Source organism: Mobula hypostoma, chromosome 5 (assembly GCF_963921235.1).
Source record: "Mobula hypostoma chromosome 5, sMobHyp1.1, whole genome shotgun sequence".
NCBI classification, from domain to species: Eukaryota; Metazoa; Chordata; class Chondrichthyes; order Myliobatiformes; family Myliobatidae; genus Mobula; species Mobula hypostoma.
The window spans coordinates 108,490,667-108,511,075 of record NC_086101.1 but is presented as its reverse complement, the minus strand read 5'-3'; the positions used below and the strand labels follow the sequence as shown (position 1 = coordinate 108,511,075).

At 43.6% G+C, this 20,409-nt stretch overlaps 1 protein-coding gene across 2 annotated transcripts in view; it reads right to left on the bottom strand.

The window, feature by feature from the left end:
* LOC134346902 (E3 ubiquitin-protein ligase RNF167-like) overlaps positions 1-20,409 on the bottom strand; it is a 184,760-nt gene that overhangs the window by 114,938 nt on the left and 49,413 nt on the right. For both annotated transcript variants that reach the window (XM_063048736.1, XM_063048737.1), the window contains exons 6-7: positions 11,170-11,257; positions 7,268-7,358 (exon numbers count right to left, since the gene is read on the bottom strand). In XM_063048736.1, the coding sequence (XP_062904806.1) occupies positions 7,268-7,358; positions 11,170-11,257 (179 nt within the window). The remainder of the gene's footprint in view (positions 1-7,267; positions 7,359-11,169; positions 11,258-20,409) is intronic.

Genomic DNA, 20,409 nt, shown 5'->3' with positions numbered 1-20,409 from the left:
CATAATGTGCATGTTCCCAGAGAAAAGAAGATTATCACACCTGACAACAACTCCCAGGCCAGGGGAACTTCAACATGTGTCAGGGCTCTTCCAAGCTGCTCACCATTCTGACCTGGAAGTATAGGCCTATGTCATCAGCATTGGAGGGTCTCAATCTTGGAATTTCTAGCAGCACTGGGGGACTATTTTACACCCAAGGAAGATTTTGTAGAGATAGTGCTCTCATTGGGTGAAGGCTTCCAAAACTGACTGAGCTCCACAAAGGTATCAGCAAATTGGAAAATAGTGGCTCTTCAAGAACAGAGGCAAACAAAAAGCACTTAACCACAGATTAGCTGGTAAAATATCTATTGATGGCAAGTGTTAAATTCAATAGTTTAAAAACAATGGTGTGCTAAAAAGCAAATAAAAAACACCAATCCCTCCTACCTACACAATGTCCATATCCCTCCATCTTCTTTACATCCATGTGCCTACCTAGCATCTCTTAAAAGCCTGTAATGTATTCGCCTCTACCATCATACCAGGCATCCACCACTGTCTAAGTTTTTAAAAAAATTTATCCTCACATCCCCCTTGAACCTTCAATGCATGCCCTCTGGTATTAGGCAGTTCAACCTGGGGGAACAGATACTGTCTGTCTTTATCTATGCCTGTCATAATCATGTAAACATCTATTAGACTTCCCCTCAGCCTCCAATGTGCCACAGGAAACAACCCAAGTTTAACTAGCCTCTCGTCATAGCACATGCCCTTTAAATCAGACAGCATCCTCTTCTGCACCCTCTCCAAAGCCTCAATATCCTTCCTATAGTGGGGTGACCAGAACTGTATGCAATACTGCAGATGTGTTCTAACCAGGATTTTATAAAGCTGTAGCACTTACTTTTTATTCGCAGTTATTTTGTAAATAACACTATTCTTTGCATTTCTGGTTAGATGCTAACTGTATTTCATTGACTTTGTATCTGTACTCGGCACAATGACAATAAAGCTGAATCTAATCTAATCTAAAATGTTTCTTTGTTTGCTGTAGTGTTCTATGACTCTAATTAAAGTGTAAAATTTTATATATTACTTTGTTCTACTATGAACACCTACATGAACCTCAATCTCAAGATCGTATACGGTAACACATACGTTATTTGAGAACATATTTAATTTGAACTTTGAAGTTAGTATGGACACAAGGGCCTGACAAGATCTATCCCAAGCTATTGAGAGAAACAACACAGGAGATCGTTGGGGCTTTGGTAGAGATCTTTGTATCCTCTTTACAGGTGAGGTCCCAGAGGACTGGAGAATAGACAGAAGGGCAATAGAAACAAACCACAAAATTATAAACGCAAACATGAGGAATTCTGCAGATGCTGGAAATTCAAGCAACACACATCAAAGTTGCTGGTGAACGCAGCAGGCCAGGCAGCATCTCTAGGAAGAGGTACAGTCGACGTTTCGGGCTGAGATGAAGGGGCTCGGCCTGAAACGTCGACTGTACCTCTTCCTAGAGATGCTGCCTGGCCTGCTGCGTTCACCAGCAACTTTGATGTGTGTCACAAAATTATAAGCAGCTGAGCCTTACAGCAGTTGTAGAGAAATCATTGGAAAATGTTCTTAAAGATAGGAACTACTCAGATCTGGGAAAGCATAGACTTAACAGGAATTGTCAGCATGGCTTTGAGGAGGAGAAGTCATGTCTCTCAAACTTGATTGTGTATTTTGACAGGATAATTGATGAGGGCATGACAAAGCTTTTGACAAGGTTCCTCATTGAAGATTAAGACACATGGGAACCATGGAAACTTGTCCAGGAATGGAAAAAGCTCTAGAAAGATGGTGAATACAGCGCAGAAAGGAAAATCCCACCCCACCATAGAGTACATGTACATGGAGCGCCGCTACAAGAAAGAAACATCCAACATCAGGGGCCCCCAACATCCAGTCTATGCCCTGTTCTCTCTACCACTATGAGGAAAGAGGTTCAGGAGCCCTAGGTCCCACACCACCTCACTTAGGAACAGCTACTACTCTACAACCATCAAGATCCTGAACTGCATGGATAACTTCAATCAGCAATACCCTGAACTGACAGGAATCTGTCATAACCTAGGACGATCTTATTGAAACCAATTAAGATCCTAAGGAGTCAAGATAAGGCATATGCTGAGATGTTTTCACATGTGTTGAAATTTTCAATGAGGGAACATAGATGCAAAATAAGCAGCCAGTCTTTGGAGACTGAGGGATTTAAGAATTTCTTTTTGCAGAGGGTGTCAAAAAAGAATTTCAGGGCTGTATGTGGTGACATGTATGTACTCGGACAATAAATTTCACTCTGAGCTTAGAATTTTGGTGAATCTCTATAAATTTCTTCCCCAGAGGGTTATAGAGACTGGATCACTGAAGGTATTTTAAGAAGCATACATAGTGGAGAAAGGATTTTCTTCTGATTGGAAGTCTGTGACTAGTGGTGACATCGAGGACTTCAGTTCTGAGGCCTTTGCTGTTGGTGATATACATAACAACCTGCTATAGATGTAGGAAAAAAAAAAGAGCAACGATATGGACGGCATGGAAATTGGTGGTAGTGTGAATTGCACCAGAGCTTACCCAGGCCCACATCTGGATATAAAGCTGATGGGAAGTTTGATAGACCATTGGTAAGCAGATAATATTCATTTTATTGATGAATAGAGAGGCCTAGGGGTCAAAATCCACAGCTCCATGAAAGTGACACCGCAGAGGGATGGGGTGAAGGATGATCAATATGGCAAGCTACTATTAGAGACTGGAACACAATGTGGTTTGAGACAAAGGAGAAACAAGAGAAAATCTCCAGATGCTGCAAATCCAAGCAACACACGCAAAATGCTGGAGGAACTCAGCAGGCCAGGGAATAAAGGGAGCCTTTTCTGGTTGGCTGCAGTGACTAATTGTGTTCCACAGGGGCCTGTGTTGAAACCAATGCTTTTTACATTATATGCCAATGATTTGGATGATGGAATTGATGGCTTTGTTGGAAAGTTCGTAGACAATACAAAGATAGGCGGAGGGGCAGGTAAATTTGAGGAAGTAGAGAGGCTAGACAGACCCAGACAGATTAGGAGAATGGACAAAGAAGTGGCAGATGGAATACAGTGTTGGGAAGTGTATGGATAGGCACTTTGGTAGAAGAAATGAAAAGGTGACTATTTTCTAATGGAGAGAAAATACAAAAATCTGAGGCGCAAAGGGACTTGCGAGACTTTGCACAGGATTCTCTAAATGTTAATTTTCAGGTTGAGTCTGTGGTGAGGAAGGCAAATGCGATGTTAGCATTCATTTCAAGAGAACTAGAAGGATGCAATGTTGAGACTTTATAAAGCACTGGTGAGGCCTCACTTGGAGTATTGTGAGCAGTTTTGGGACCCTTATCTTAGAAAGGATGTGCTGAAACTTGAGACGGTTCAAAGGAGGTTCACCAAAATGATTCATGATTGAATGGCTTGTCATATGAAGAGCGTTTGATGGCTTTGGGCCTATATTTACTAGAATGTAGAAGAATCAGGGGTGAGCTCATCGAACTTATCGAATGGTGAAAGGTGTTGATAGAGTGGATGTGGAGAGGATATCTCTTATGGTGGAAGAGTCTAAAACCAGGGGACACAGCCTCAGAATAGAGGGGTGTCCCTTTAGAACGAAGATGGGAGGAATTTCTTTAGCCAGAGAGTGGTGAATTTGTGGAATTCGTTGCCACAGGCAGCTGTGGAGGCCAAATCATTATGTATATTTAAGGCAGAGATTGATAGATTCTAGATTGGTCACAGCATGAAGGGATACGGGGGGGAGAGTGGAGGCAGTAGATTGGGGCTGAGAGGAAAATTGCATCAGACATGATGAAATGGCGGAATAGACTCGATGGGTCAAATGGCTTAATTCTCCTCCTATATCTATGGTCTTATTAAGTTTGCTGCTGACCAATAGTGGTTGGCCTCATCAACAACAATGACGAGTTGGCGTACAGAGAGGAAGTAGAACAGCTTATGGATGGGTGCAAACACAACAATATGGACAAGACTGTTGTGGATGTCAGGAAGGTGCAGGCTGACCACTCCTGTGTGGAATGAGGCAGAAGCAACAAGTTTCTTAGAGTTCACATCACAGATGATCTCACTTTATGCCTCAACACCACCTTTCCAGTCTAGAAAGCACAGCAACGCCTTCACTCCAAGGAAATTGAGGAAAGCAAAGCTCTCCAGCCCCATTCTAAACACATTCTACTTCAGCATCAACGCATGTCATGACCAGCTGTATCACCATCTGGTATAGGAATAACAAGGTATCTGACTACAAAACCCTACAATGGATTGTGAAGACTGCTGAGAGAATCACTGAGGCCTCTCTCCCCCCACATCCATCTCACAATCTCTTCGATCTCCTACTGTCAGGCAGAAGGTACCACAGTATAAGAACAAGGACTGTTAGGCTGGGTAACAGCTTCTTCCCCCAGGCTGGTGAGACTTCTGAGCCCCCTGCTACCACTATTTATCACAGCGCCAGTAGCATTATACCTTTGTATATTTAACTGTATGCCGAATATGCACTTTATGCCAATCTGTACATCTACAGAATTTTTTAATAGCTGTTATTATTATTGTTTAAATATTATTTTATATGTTGCATGCACTGCTTTTTGCACCTTGGTTCCAGAGCAATGCTGTTTCGTTTAGCTGTATATGTGTATGGCTGAGTGACAATAAACTTGAACTTGAATATAAGAGCTGCGATATAGCAACTTTATACAACACTGGTTATGCATCTGTCTGTCTAACTGTCTATCTATCAATTGAGATGCTGTATGGAATAGGCCCTTCTGGTCCTTTGAACCACGTTGCACCCAGCAACCCCAAATTAACCCTAGCCTTATCATAGGACAATTCAGAATGATCAATTAACCTACTCACTGGCATGTCTTTGCATGTGGGAGGAAACCAGAGCACCCAGAGGAAACCCACGGATTCCAGAGGAGGACATACAGACTCCTTAAGAGACACCGCCAGAACTGAACTCCGAACTCTGGCACCCTGAGCAGTAATAGCGCAGCGTTAACCGTGATGCTACTGTGGCTTCAGAGTTTTATCTGCAGAACTTGTCACCCAATCATTACAAGAATGTGGTTGTGCTAGAAAGAGTGTGCTGAGGAGATTCATCAAGGTGGTGACTGGTTTGGAGGAATTGGATGGGCCGAGGTAATTTTCCCTGTAATGAAGGAGGCTGAGGGGTGACCTAACAGAAGTCTACAAGATGGGGTAAGTAGTCAGAATATTAGGCATATCAAAAACAAGATCATATCGAAGACATCTTCAAGAACAATGCCTCAAAATGGCGGCATCCATCATTAAGAACCCCCATCACCCAGGTCATGCCTCTTCTCATCGCTACCATCAGGAAGGACATACAGGAGCCTGAAAACACCCAATGATTCAGGAACAGCTTCCCGTCTGCCATTCGATTTCTGGATAAACATTGAACTCATGAACATTACCTCACTACTGTTTTATATACATTTTTGCACTACTTACTTAACTATTATATATATTATATATTTTCTCACCCTTTATGGGTGGTGTATATGTGTATTTTTCCCTCAATTTCAGGTCCTCTACTGTATCCTTGCTGTTCCTCATAGTGCACTCATCTGGACTGAGATCTCAGATGTTGCTCCCAAGATTTGTTGGAGTCACTCTCCTTGTCCAGGTGTTACAGCTCTAAGCGTTTCTATCACCACTGGGATTACTCTGGCTTTAACCTTCCACATCCTCTCTATCTGCTCTTTCAAGCCCTGCTATTTCTCCAGCTTCTCATATTCTTTCTTCCTGATGTTACTGTCACTTGAAACCGCCACATCTATTACTTTTGCTTTCTTCTGTTCCGTGTCCATAATGGCTATGTCTAGTTGGTTGGCCAGTACCTACTCATTAGTCTGTATCTGGAAGTCCCACAGGATCTTCGCTCTGTCCTTCTCCACTACCTTTTCGGGTGTTTCCCATTTGAACTTGGGAGTGTCCAATCCATACTCAGCACAGATGTTCCTGTACACAATTCCTGAAACTTGGTTGTGCAACCTGGTTCAGTCACGAACAAAGGGAAATCTGCAGATGCTGGAAATCCAAGCAACACACACAAAATGCTGGAGCAACTCAGCAGGCCAGGTTACGTCTATGGAAAAGAGTGAACAAACAATGTTTTGGGCCACACTATAGATAGTCTTTATCCCAGGGTAGGAGAGTTGAATATTAGACGGCATAGATTGAAGGTGAGAAGAAAGGTTTAAAAAGAATCTGTGGCCTGGTATGGAAACACCAGTGCCCATGAACAGAAAAGCTTACAGAAAATAGTGGATACAGCCCAGTCCATCTTGGGTAAAGCCCTCCCCAACACTGAGCACATGTACATGGAGTGCTGTCGCAGGAAGACTCGCTTCTCACTGCTGCCATCACAAAGGAAGTACGGAAGTCTCAAGATCCATACCACAAGGTTCCAGTACAGCCATCCTCAGACAACAGGCTCTTGAACCCCTGAGGGGATAACTTCACTCACCCCAACACTGAACTGTTCCCACAATCTATGAACTCACTTTTCTTTCTTTATTAATCTTTTTATTGATTTAAAAGGAGCATAAACACAACCAAGAGGAGAATTATCTCAAATATATATAACAGTAACAATATAAATGGAGATTAAGACAAACATTATCAAAATCATAGATATTGTTAAACTAATATAAAATATATAATAAAAAGGAAAATAGCAATTCTCCTCTTATCAGTTTATAAAGAGAGAAGAAAAAACATTGAGTTTAAAATAAAGAGGAAAAAAACAAAAAAAGGAAAAAAAGGGACCAGGCAGTCCATTTGAGGATACAACCAAAAAAAAAGACTTTCTGATCCGATCTAAAACTTCAAAACAAAGTTTGAAAGAGTAATAAATCAAATTAAATGATAATATTGGATAAAAAGTCGCCAGATTTGCTCAAATTTGAAGGGTGCATCAAATGTCCGACTTCTTATTTTCTCTATGAACTCACTTTCAAGGACTCTTCATCCCATGTTCTTGTTATTTATTGCTTATTTATCATTATTATTATTACTTTTTTATTTACTGTGAATGCCACAAGAAAATTAATCTCAAGAGCTGTTTATGGTGATATACATGTACTTAGAATAAATTGATTTGGATTTACTCGGTGTGTGAAGTTTATTGTTAAACAAACACATTATGCACTTACCCCTTGTCGTAAGTGAACAAAGACCTCAGGTACTGAGAGGCATGGGACCCTATGAACACCGATGGGATTGTTATCTGACGTTTGATTTCCTCTGCAAAATTAAAAAAACATCAGCAATGGATTCTGTAAGTTTCTTCCACAGGCAGAGCTTAAGGAAGCATACTTTAAGGCAGGGATTCTTGACCTTTTTTATGCCATGGACCCTTACCATTAATCAAGGGGTCTGTGGACCCCAGGTTAGGAATCTCTGTTTTAAGGTCACTTTAATTGGTACCATACCAACCAGCACCAGCTTCTGGCTGCAAAGCCGTTCCCAGACCCTGACATCATAGATTCCTGGAGTTACAAATCAATGAAAACAGGCTCTTCAGCCCATCTAGTCCATGCCAACCAAAATATCTATCTTTGCTGATCCCATTTGCTTGCATTTGGCCTATATCCCTCATTCCTATCCATGTTTCTGTCCCACTGGCTTTTAAGCATTGTAATTGCACCTGTCTCTACCACTTCTTCTACCAGTTCTTTCCACATAAACACCACATCTGTGTCAAAGAAAAATTATCCCTCAGATCCCTTTTAAATCTTTCTTCTCTCACCTTAAATCTAAACCCTCTTATACTCGACTTCCCCACCCTGGGATAAAGACTACCATATCTATGCCCCTCATAATTCTATAAACTTATATAAAGTTAACCCTCAGCCTCTAATGCTCCAGGGAAAACAGTCTCAGCCTATACAATCCAATCTTTCCTTGCAACTGAAACCCTCCAGTGCAGGCCCATGAATCTCTTGTGATCTGTTGTGCTTCCTCTCGAGCTTAATCACATCCTTCCTGTAGTGTGGTAACCTGAATTGCACACAATGGGCCAGGTGATTTGTACAGCTGTCAACTGACATCTCAATTCCCATACTCAATGCCTCAGCCACTGAAGAAAGAATACCAGAGTCCTTCTTCACCATACCCTCTACCCAAGTCACCACTTTCAAGGAACTATGTATTTGCCCACTCCGAGGATCGTCACCTTGTCATGGTGGAGAGGCTTGTGAGTTGCTGAGACCCCAAGGGCAATGCTGTTTGGAGCTTAGCTCCAGGAGGGTCAAGGGGGAGGAACCAGACAAAGAGCAATTCAACCAAGACCTCAGCAGTGGAGGTGGCGAAAGATAGTAACACATCACGATGGGAGCGAAGAAAAGCTGCAGCAGTGAAGGGTCCTCAGTAGTCTTGCACTCCATGCCACTGGACCCTGACCCTGATCCGTCAAGGACTGTGTGGTGGCTGCCTGAGCATCAACCTCCCCATGCTAAACGAAGTCATGCAGTGGCATTCTCCTTTAAGGGAATAACCCCGTATAGGAGAACATCATACTCAATTTGAGAGATTGCACTACTTAGGATGCACAGCTCAATAACACTCCCCAGGAATCTTGTCTGTCATAGTCTAGTTTAACTTCCCAAATGCACTACTTTGGACGAGTCTGAGTTAAATTCCATCTGTCATTCCTTGACCCACTTTCTCAATTCATTTAGATCCTGTTGCACCCTGAAATAACCTTCACTGTCACTTTGCAACCAATTCTGGTGTCATCTGAAAAGTTTCTAATCGCACCACCTACTTTCACTCCAAAAAACAATAAAGGATTCAGTACTGATCCCCATGGCACATCACTGGTTAAAGTCTCTAATCTGAAAAGCACCCCCCCCCACCAAATGCTGCCTCTTAATACCAATCTAATTTGCTCTATATCCTGGATCCCATGTACGCTAACCTCCTGTCCACCCTACCAAACCAGGCCTTATCAAACAACTTGTTAAAGTCTTTGTACTATTTGAACCTTAAAGGTTGAGTCACAGCTCAGATTTAGTTGTTTGATAACTGCTTAATTTTTAATTATTTTTTAGCTTTGTAGGGATAGTTTTGGGGACTAGAGGGGAGTAGTGATAAGGTTAGGGTTTTAAGGATATGGGGAAATTAGAGGTCAGGCAAAGTCCAAGTCTCTGATTTGCATTCGAAGGCCAGCAACACAGATATTGGACGTCTGTGGTCAGGTACTGGATGCCTAGCAGCCCCGGATCAGTGCGTCGTCAGCAGGTTCCAGAGTTGCAGCTCCATGCGGGCAGGAGGAACCCTGGGTTTGTAAAAAGGTGAGACTGGAGTTCAAGGTCTAGTGTTTGGGTCCCTGCCATCCGCAATTTTGGATTTTGGGGTCTGGTGTTTAGCGTGTCCTAGGACCAGGCCCGTGGACGAATAACAAGCCCGGAAGTCAAGGCCCATTGGCGAGAGCCGAGCCTGCGAATCTCCATGAGTCTGCCTGGGAAATCAAAGCCCAATGTCTGCAGGCTGAATCCGTGTTTCCTGGAGGCATGTCCTGGAGCTAAAGGAGCAAATATATGCAAGTCTGGGAAGGAGGAACAGGGCTCATTTTTTTTTACTGTTGTGGCTTTGTTGCTTGTTGCATTCTGTGTTGTCCTACTGAACAATGTGCAGCGACACTTAAGGCTGATTTATACTTGCGCGTATGGGCTACGCTGTGGCCTGATTTATACTTTTGCATAGCCCTACGCCGTAGCAAGCATGCGTAGTTGTGTCAGCATCGCTCTGCAATTCACCACCAAAACGTTAGTTGGCAGTGGGGTTTCTATGCCACTGCGTTGAATTTCTTTGTGAGAGACATGGACGACATTTCAAATATTTTCGGATGTCAGCAGGTAGATTTGACGATTTGGTTCATCATCTTCAACCACTTATTTCGCATCAGTGTACAGACATGGCAGAGAAAAGCAACCAGAAGTGCATAGGAGGAAATGCGATGCTACCAAGCGGACCAATCACAGTTGTTGCGGTCTGTGTCGCCGCGACGCGTGAGTTACATTTTTGGGGAGGTGCATGTCACCCTACGGCGTAGGGTGCGCGGTACCTATGGCATACATTTGACGCAGAAGTATAAATTGGGCTTTACAGGCTATCCTCAGCCCATCCTCAGATGTGTTGGCTGTTCATGCGAACAATGCATTTCACTGTATGTTGCAACGTACAGCGGCAAATAAACTTGAATCATGAACAATGTCCACTGGCCTCAGTAATCCTTTTTGAAAAAACTCAAGTCTAATTCACTGGGCTTGATCTCCCATGAACAAAGCCAGCTGACTATCTTTAATCAGTCCCTGCCTTTCCAAATGCAAATACATCCCGTCCCTCACAATTGATTCTAGTAACTTTCCCACCACAAGGCATATAGTTCCGTCTTGTTCTTGCAGCTCTTCCTACATAAAGCACAACATAAGCCACTCACCAGTCTTCTAGTATTGTGTGCAATTCAGGTCAACACAATAGTGAGAGGATGTGGTCAAGCTCGAGAGGATGCAGAACAGATTTGCAGGAATGTTGTCTGCACTGGAGGGTTTGAGTTACAAGGAAAGATTGTGTGGAATTCAAGGCCTCTGCCAGGGCCCCACCAATCTCCTCCTTTGCTTTCCACAACAGATTAAAGCACATGGATGAAAGAAAAATGGAGGGCCATGTGGGAGGGAAGGAAGAGATTGATCTTGGAGTAGATTAAAGGGCCGGCACAACATTGTGGGCTGAAGGGCCTGTACTGTGCTGTACTGTCCTATGTTTTAAAAGTGCTTTATCTACAGGTCAAGTCGAAAGCCCTGAGGATCTGGTGCTAAACAGCAGTGTGCAGGTGGCTACAGATTGGGAGCTCATTGCCAGTGACACAGGCAGCTATCACAGACCACCTTATTACCATGCAGTGATGCAGCATGTTAGGATGCTCTCTACTGCATGTCTGTAGAATGACATGAGTCAAAGCTATCTCCCGCTCATTATGTACGTCAGAGATCATTCACTAGAAGTGGTAGTATCAGCAACATCTTGTTTCAGTTATAGTGTTGAAACTCACCACTGCTCCAGCGCATGCTGAGTAGTTCGTCTGATTCCACATTGTGCACAATTGCAGCCTTGTATCCTGCCAGCTGTGCCTGCAATACCTACAATAAAGATCCACATCGTATTTCTAAAATCATAGATGCTTTAAAGGACAGTCCCTTATTCTTTTTTCACCTATTTTATTCTGTTTTACATTTAAATATGAACCAGAATTCAACTGACAGTGAAATCCCCCCCAGGCCTCATAAGTCAGGGATCTCTGGAGTCTGACCTGCAAGGCCACAGGTTCCCACACCCTGCGACGGTGCTGAGTCAGACAATCATTGGCATTCATTTCAAGAGGGTCAGAATACAAAAGCAAAGATGTATTGCTGAATCTTTATAAGGCATAGGCCAGGCCACACTTGGGGAGTATTGTGAGCAATTTTGCACACCTTATCTAAGAAAGGATGTGCTAGCATTGGAGACGGTCCAGAGGAAGTTCACGAGAATGATTCTGGGAATCAAACTGTTAATGTACGAGAAGCATTTGATGGCCTGTACTCACTGGAGTTTAGAAAAATGAATATCGAATATTGAAAGGCCTATATAGAGTGGATGTTTCTAATAATGGGGGAGTCTAGGACCAGAGGGCACAGTCTCAGAAAAGAGGGATGTCCCTTTAGAACAGAGATGAGGAAGAATTTCTTTAGCCAGAGTGTGGTGAATCTGTGGAATTCATTGCCACAGACAGCTGTGGAGGCCAAGTCATTGGATATATTTGAAGCAGAGATGATAGATTCTTGATTAGTCAGGGTGTCAATGGTTATGGGGAGAATACAGGAGAATGGGGCGAGAGAGAAATGGATCAGCCATGATGAAATGGCAGAGCAGGCTCGATTGGCCAAACGGACTAATTCTGCTCCTATGTCTTACGGTCTAAACCAACGATCTAAGGATAATGCACCCGTTATAGGTAGAGCTCAAAGACCCAAGCAAACATCCATGTAGCACAGAAACTTTGGTTTTACACTTAGTCCCCAACATTTGGGAAGGTGGAAGGATTAAATGCCAGTGATCCAAGTCACCTTGTGACCACTACCATGAAGCTACCTGTTTAGACAGATAAGTACATTGGCAAATTAGCTTATTGTACCGAGATACAGTGAAAAACTTTCCAGAGAGATCATTCCATCATAGCAGTACACTGAGGTGACACAAGGGAAAACTGTAACTGAATGCAGAATAAGGTTCATACAGTTACAGAGAAGTGCAGTGCAGGCAAGCAATAAGGTGCAAGGCCATAATGACGTACATTGTGAGGTTAAGAGTTCACCTTATCGTATAAGGAGACCATTCAATTCTCTTATAACAGCAGGGCAGAAGTTGTCCTTGAGCCTGGTGGTTTTGTATCTTCAGTCCAAAGGGAACAGAAAGGAGATGAGGATGATAACTGGTGATTTTAATTATGTATGAAACTAAGGGCTGAAATCAGAGAAAGACGTGTGCACTGGATGGTGTAGTAACTGGAACAAAACTGTTTCCGTTCAGACCACCCCAAGCAAGCAAATCTCTTCAGCTTTTCAGTGCACAAACTTCTGTGAAACGATTTCTGACAAGCTCGACTGATTTAAAGAGATAATTGTTACAGTCAAAGCAGAACCTTTTGGAAAGTCTTAACCTGATGAAGCAGAGTTAGAATAGTTTCACGACGGGGAACTTATGTCTGTCAAATTTGTTAGGAGTTCTTTATTTTGCCAATCAACATTCCAGCTCGTAGCTCCATCCCTCCCCCTCCTGTCTTCTCCTATCATTTCGGATCTCCCTCTCCCCCTCCCACTTTCAAATCTCTTACTATCTCTTCTTTCAGTTAGTCCTGACGAAGGGTCTCGGCCCGAAGCGTCGACTGTTCCTCTTCCTATAGATGCTGCCTGGCTGGCCTGCTGCGTTCACCAGCATTTTTTGTGCGTGTTGCTTAAATTTCCAGCATCTGCAGATTTCCTTGTGTTTGAGGAGTTCTTTCTTTCTTTCTTTCTTTCTTTATTTATTGAGATTATCCACAGAATAGGTCCTCCAAGCCGCCAGCAACCTCCGATTTAATCCTAGCCTAATCAGCGGACAATTTACAATGACCAGTTAACCTACCAACTGGTATGTCTTTTGACTGTAGGAGGAAACTGGAGCACCTGAGGAAACACACATAGTCACAGGCAAAATATATAAGCTCATTATAGGCAGCAATGGGAATTGAACCCAGGTCGTCTATATCGTAAAGCATTGTGCTAACCTCCAGGCTACTGTGCTGCCTCACAATATGTATGGGGAATACTTTTCCCATGAGTGGTGGACCAGTCAATCTGCAGAAAGACAGAGCTTTGCACAGATCGGAGAGGAGAGTTTTAAAAAGGAATGTTTCGCGGTGTTGGCGAATTAGTGGCAGACCAATCAATTCATGATTCATTAGCAGGAGCAAATAAAAGTAAAACGGGGGTCAAAGCGGAGTGGCCATTATGTGAGTCGACCAGTGTAGGAGTGGTAGCTGGTGGACCCCACTGTCGTTCCTGGTGACCACATCCGCAGCAGGTGTTGGCTGCTTGAGGAACACAGGCTCAAAGTTGATGACCTGGAATATGAGCTTCAAACATTACGGCACATCAGGGAGGGGGAAGAGTTACCTGGATTCTCTATTTCAGGAGGTAGTCACACTCATTAGATGAGCTGCCTCAAACTCGGTCTGTGGTCAGGGTGTGACTGCGAGTGAGGTGGGTAGTGGGATCCAAGAAACAGTGCTGGAGGAGCCTCAGCCCTTGAGCTTGTCCAACAGGTCTGAGATTCTTGCTCCCTGTATAGATGAAAGTGGGGGCTGTAGGAAGGATGAGCAACCTAACTGTGGCACCATAGTTCAGGGAGCCATTCAAAGGGGGGGAAAGAAGGGAAGTGTAATGGTAATTGGGGATAGTACAGCCAGGGGAATAGACAAGAGTTCTCTGTCGTGAGAATAGAGTGTCCCGAAGGCTATGTTGCCTGCCTGATGCCCATGTTTGCGACATCTTATCTGACCTGCAGAGGAATTTGCAGTGGGAGGGGAAAGATCCAGTCGTCATGGTCCACGTGGGTAGAATGAGGAAAGAGGTTCCGCTGAGGGAATTTGAGCAGCTCGGGACTAAATTAAAAAACAGAACTAAAAAGGCGGTAATCTCTGGATTACTACCAGAGTCATGTGCAAATTGGCATAGGGTCAAGAAGATTAGAGAGTTAAGTATGTGGCTCAAGGATTGGTGTGGGAGAAGTGGGTCTGAATTCATGAGAAATCGGCACCAGTACTGTGGAAGGAGGGAGCTATTCCAATGAGATGGGCTCCACCTGAAACGTAATGGGACCTGGATCCTAGCGAATTGCATAACTAGGGGTGTGGAAAGGGCTTTAAACTAAATAGTAGGGAGGTGGGTTCAACACGTTGGAGAAGTATGGATAAAGAAAAAGAGAAAAGTGTGGATAAAGATAAAGCAAAAGCAAAAGAGAAAAAAGAGAAGTAAAAGTGGAGTGAAGAAAAGTCAAGTGCAAAAGAGAAAAAAATTACAAGATTTTAAAGGCACAATGAATGTAAGGGCACTTTATCTGAATGCCCGTTGTATTCAAAATAACTTGTGGCACAGATCAGTACAAAGGGCTATGATTTAGTGGCCAAAACAGAAACATGATTACAGGGTGGACAGGATTGGGAATTAAATATCCAAGGCTATCAGGTTATTTAGAAGGATAGGCAGGAAGGTAAGGGAGGTGGTGTGAGATCAGGATGATAGTGAGAGACGATATAAGATCTAAGGAGCAAAATGTTGAATCCATCTGGGTAGAGAGTAGGAATAGCAAAGGGGAAAAAAAATCACTGGTGGGAATTGTCTATCAGTCACCGAAGAATAACATTACAGTGGCACAGGCAATAAACAGAGAAATATTTGAGGCATGTAAGAATGAAACAGCAGTTATCATGGGCACTTTAACTTGCACATAGAATGGGTAATAGCATCATGCGAACCGCTACGTTACTGTGGCGCCCATTTCCAAGACATATACAGCTTTACTCTGGCTTTCTCTCTGTTTGCATCCGGGATTTCATTGCACCAGCCTGTAATGCCCTCTTGGTCTTTTGCTCTCTTTCTCTTCCTCATCGTTTCCTTCATTTTAATTCGCTTGCAAATTTGAGATTATAGGCTCAGCTCCAAATTTTTAATGTACATCGTAAGCAGCAGTGCTCTGTCCTCTCACCCAACTCAGAACAGTAGCCAGTACACAATTACCATTTTTATCTCTTAATATGCTGTCACTGATTATCTTGTCCCAAGGGCTGGGATTAATTGTTGGCAAGCCACTTGTCTAGTACTCTTTGTATACATATTTCAGCATCAGCTCAGTGTTGTGCCTTAACTCTGTGCTGAGTCTTTATCAGGCCACCCTTGTAGTTACTCTGGATTATTGTTTCTAAAACTCCCCTGCCAATATTAAACTGACTGACCCATAATCTCCAGGGTTATCATTATTCCCATTAACAAACAAGGGAGATGGTTTAAAATTTGCCATAGTTCTGACATCATGCTGTACTGAGGTGAACTTAAGGATTGTGTGCAGTACTACTACAGCTGCGAAATGCATATCTCTCACTATCCAGGCTGGGGATTTGCCTACTCAAGCACTGTTAGCTTTTTGAACTGTTCTTTATTTCCATTCTGGCTGATGTTTCTTCAAACTAAACTAATCCCTTCTGCCTACACAATGTCCATATTCTTCCATCTCCCACACATTCTATTACCTATCCAAAAGCTTTTTAATCACATCTATCATATCTGTCTGTGCCACCATCCCTAGCAGTGTATTCCGAACACCCATTACTCCCCGTGTTTAAAAAAAAATATAAGAACATAAGAAATAGGAGCAGGTGTAGACCATCTGGCCCGTTGAACTTGCTCCGTATTCAATAAGGTCATGGCTAATTTGGCCATGGGCTCATCTCCACCTACATGACTTTTTCCCAGAACCCTTAATTCCCCAACTGTGAAAAAATCTATCCAACTTGTCTTAAGTATATTTACTGAGGTAGCCACCACTGCTCCATTGGACAGAGAATTCTGCAGATTCAGCACTCTCTGGGAGAAGTAGTTCCTCCTCATCTCCATCCTAAATCTACTCCTCTGAATCTTGAGGCTATGTCCCCTAGTTCTAGTCTCACCTATCAGTGGACACAACTTTCTTGCCTCTGTCTCATCTATCCTTTTCATAATTTTATATGTTTCCATCAAATCTCCTCTGATTTTTCTGAATTCCAGCGGGTATAGGTCCAGGTGATTCAATCTCTCCTCATTGTCTAACCTCCTCATCTCTGGAATCACCCTGGTGAACCTCCTCTGCACTGCCTCCAAAGCCAGTATATTCTTCCTCAAGTAAGGAATCCAGAACTGCAAGCAGTACTCCAGGTGTGGCCTCACCAGTACCCTGTACATAACTTCCCTGCTCTTAAATTCAATCCCTCCAGTAATGAAGGCCAACATCTCATTTGCCTTCTTGATAGCCTGCTGCACCTGCAAACCAACCTTTTGTGATTCATGCACAAGTGCTCCCAAGTCCCTCTGCACAGCAGCATGCTGCAATCTTTTACCATTTAAATAATAATCTGATCTTCCAGTTTTCCTTCCAAAGTGGATAACCTGGCATTTACCAGCATTGTACTCCATCTGCCAGACCCTTGCTCACTCACTTAACTTATATATCTCTCTCTGCAGACTCTCTGTATCTTCGGCACAATTTGTTTTTCCACTCAATTTAGTATCATCAGCAAACTTAGATACACTACACTTGGTCCCCTCATCCAGATCATGAACAGTTGCAGGCCAGCACCGACCTCTGCGGCACACTGCTCACCACTAATTGTCAACCAGAGGAACACTCATGTATCCCAACTCTTTGCTTTCTATGAGTTAACTAATCATCTATCCATGTTAATACTTCATCCCTCAGCTCTATTCATCCTTATCTTATGGATAAGTCTTTTATGCAGCACCTTGACGAACACCTTTTAGAAATCCAAGTAAATAGAACATAGAACAGGCAGTGCATTCCATGCACCAACCGCTCTCTTGAGTAAAAAACCTTCCTCTAATATCCCCTTCGAACTTCCCACCCCTTACCTTAAGACCATGTCCTCTTGTATTGAGCAGTGGTGCCCTGGGGAAGAGGCACTGGCTATCCACTCTATCTATTGTCTTGTACACCTCTATCATGTCTCCTCTCATCCTCCTTCTCTCCAAAGAGTAAAGCCCTAGCTCCCTTAATCTCTGATCATAATGCATACTTTCTAAACCAGGCAGCATCCTGGTAAATCTCCTCTGTACCCTTTCCAATGCTTCCACATCTTTCCTATGGTGAGGTGACCAGAACTGGACACAGTACTCCAAGTGTGGCCTAACCAGAGTTTTATAGAGCTGCATCATTACATCGCGACTCTTAAACTCTATCCCTCGACTTATGAAAGCTAACACCCCATAAGCTTTCTTAACTACCCTATCCACCTGTGAGGCAACTTTCAGGGATCTGTGGACATGTACCCCGAGATCCCTCTGCTCCTCCACAGTACCAAGTATCCTGCCATTTACTTTGTACTCTGCCTTGGAGTTTGTCCTTCCAAAGTGTACCACCTCACACTTCTCTGGGTTGAACTCTATCTGCCACTTCTCAGCCCACTTCTGCATCCTGTCAATGTCTCTCTGCAATCTTTGACAATCCTCTACACTATCTACAACACCACCAACCTTTGTGTCGTCTGCAAACTTGCCAACCCACCCTTCTACCCCCACATCCAGGTCGTTAATAAAAATCACGATAAGTAGAGGTCCCAGAACAGATCCTTATGGGACACCACTAGTCACAATCCTCCAATCTGAATGTACTCCCTCCACCACCACCCTCTGCCTTCTGCAGGCAAGCCAATTCTGAATCCACCTGGCTAAACTTCCCTGGATCCCATGCCTTCTGACTTTCTGAATAAGCCTACTGTGTGGATCTTGTCAAATGCCTTACTAAAATCCATATAGATCACATCCACTGCACTACCCTCATCTATATGCCTGGTCACCTCCTCAAAGAACTCTATCAGGCTTGTTAGACACGATCTGCCCTTCACAAAGCCATGCTGACTGTCCCTGATCAGACCATGATTCTCTAAATGCCCAGAGATCCTATCTCTAAGAATCTTTTCCAACAGCTTTCCCACCACAGACATAAGGCTCACTGGTCTATAATTAGCCGGACTATCCCTACTACCTTTTCTGAACAAGGGGACAACATTCACCTCCCTCCAATCCTCCGGTACCATTCCCGTGGACAACGAGGACATAAAGATCCTAGCCAGAGGCTCAGCAATCTCTTCTCTCGCCTTGTGGAGCAGCCTGGGGAATATTCCGTCAGGCCCCGGGAACTTATCTGTCCTAATGTATTTTAACAACTCCAACACCTCCTTTCCCTTAATATCAACATGCTCCAGTACATCAACCTCACTCATATTGTCCTCACCATCATCAAGTTCCCTCTCACTGGTGAATACCGAAGAGAAGTATTCATTGAGGACCTCGCTCACTTCCACAGCCTCCAGGCACATCTTCCCACCTTTATCTCTAATCGGTCCTATCTTCACTCCTGTCATTCTTTTTTTTCTTCACATAATTGAAGAATGCCTTGGGGTTTTCCTTTACCCTACTTGCCAAGGCCTTCTCATGCCCCCTTCTTGCTCTTCTCAGCCCCTTCTTAAGCTGCTTTCTAGCTTCCCTATATTCCTCAATAGACCCATCTGATCCTTGCTTCCTAAACCTCATGTATGCTGCCTTCTTCCACCTGACTAGATTTTCCACCTCACTTGTCACCCATGGTTCCTTCACCCTACCATTCTTTATCTTCTTCACCGGGACAAATTTATCCCTAACACCCCACAAGAGATCTCTAAACATCGACCACATGTCCATAGTACATTTCCCTGCAAAAACATCATCCCAATTCACACCCGCAAGTTCTAGCCTTATAACCTCATAATTTGCCTTTCCCCAATTAAAAATTTTCCTGTGCTCTCTGATTCTATCCTTTTTCATGAAAATGCTAAAGGCCAGGGAGTGGTGGTCACTGTCCCCCAGATGCTCACCCACTGAGAGATCTGTGACCTGACCCGGTTCATTACCTGGTACTAGATCTAGTATGGCATTCCCCCTGGTTGGCCTGTCCACATACTGTGACAGGAATCCCTCCTGGACACACTTAACAAACTCTGCCCCATCTAAACCCTTGGAACTAATCAGGTGCCAATCAATATTAGGGAAGTTAAAGTCACCCATGACAACAACCCTGTTATTTTTGCACCTTTCCAAAATCTGCCTCCCAATCTGCTCCTCTGTATCTCTGCTGCTACCAGGGGACCTATATTTGGAGGAAGTGGGAGGAGCCTCATATCCATTTTGCCAATCAACTGTCCAGCTCTTGGCTCCATCCCTCCCCCTCCTGTCTTCTCCTATCATTTTGGATCTCCCCCTCCCCTTCTCACTTTCAAATCTCTTACTAGCTCTTCTTTCAGTTAGTCCTGACGAAGGGTCTCGGCCTGAAACGTCGACTGTACCTCTTCCTAGAGATGCTGCCTGGCCTGCTGCGTTCACCAGCAACTTTGATGTGTGTTGCTTGAATTTCCAGCATCTGCAGAATTCCTTGTGTTTGCGAGATCTACCTCAAACATTAGTTTGGCCTGAGCTGCGGGAATGTGTGTAAATTCAGGCACTAAGTTCAGAACTAGCTTGCGCATAGAAGTCAGAGGGTAGTGGTTGAAGGGACTTATTTGAACTGGAGGTCTGTAACTAGTGGTATTCTGCAGGGATCTGCACTGCGAGCTCAGCTCTCTGTGATGTATGAAATGACCTGAATGGGTTAATAATTTTGCAGATGATACCAAGATTGGTGGAGTTGTGGATAGTGTAGAAGACTGGCAAAGAATACAGCACGCTATAGATCATTTGCAGATGTGGACAGTGAAATGGCATATGGAGTTTAACCCAGACAAATTTGAGGTGTTGTACCTTGTTAGGGCAAATGCAAGGAGACAGTACACTTAAGGGCAAGATCCAGAGGGCTGAGCAGAGAGATGTTGGGATCCAAGTTCATAGCTTCTTGAAAGTGGCTACACAGTTCAATAGGGTGGTTAAGAAGGCTTACGGAATGCTTGCTTTTATTAGTCAAGGCAGTGAACTCCCCC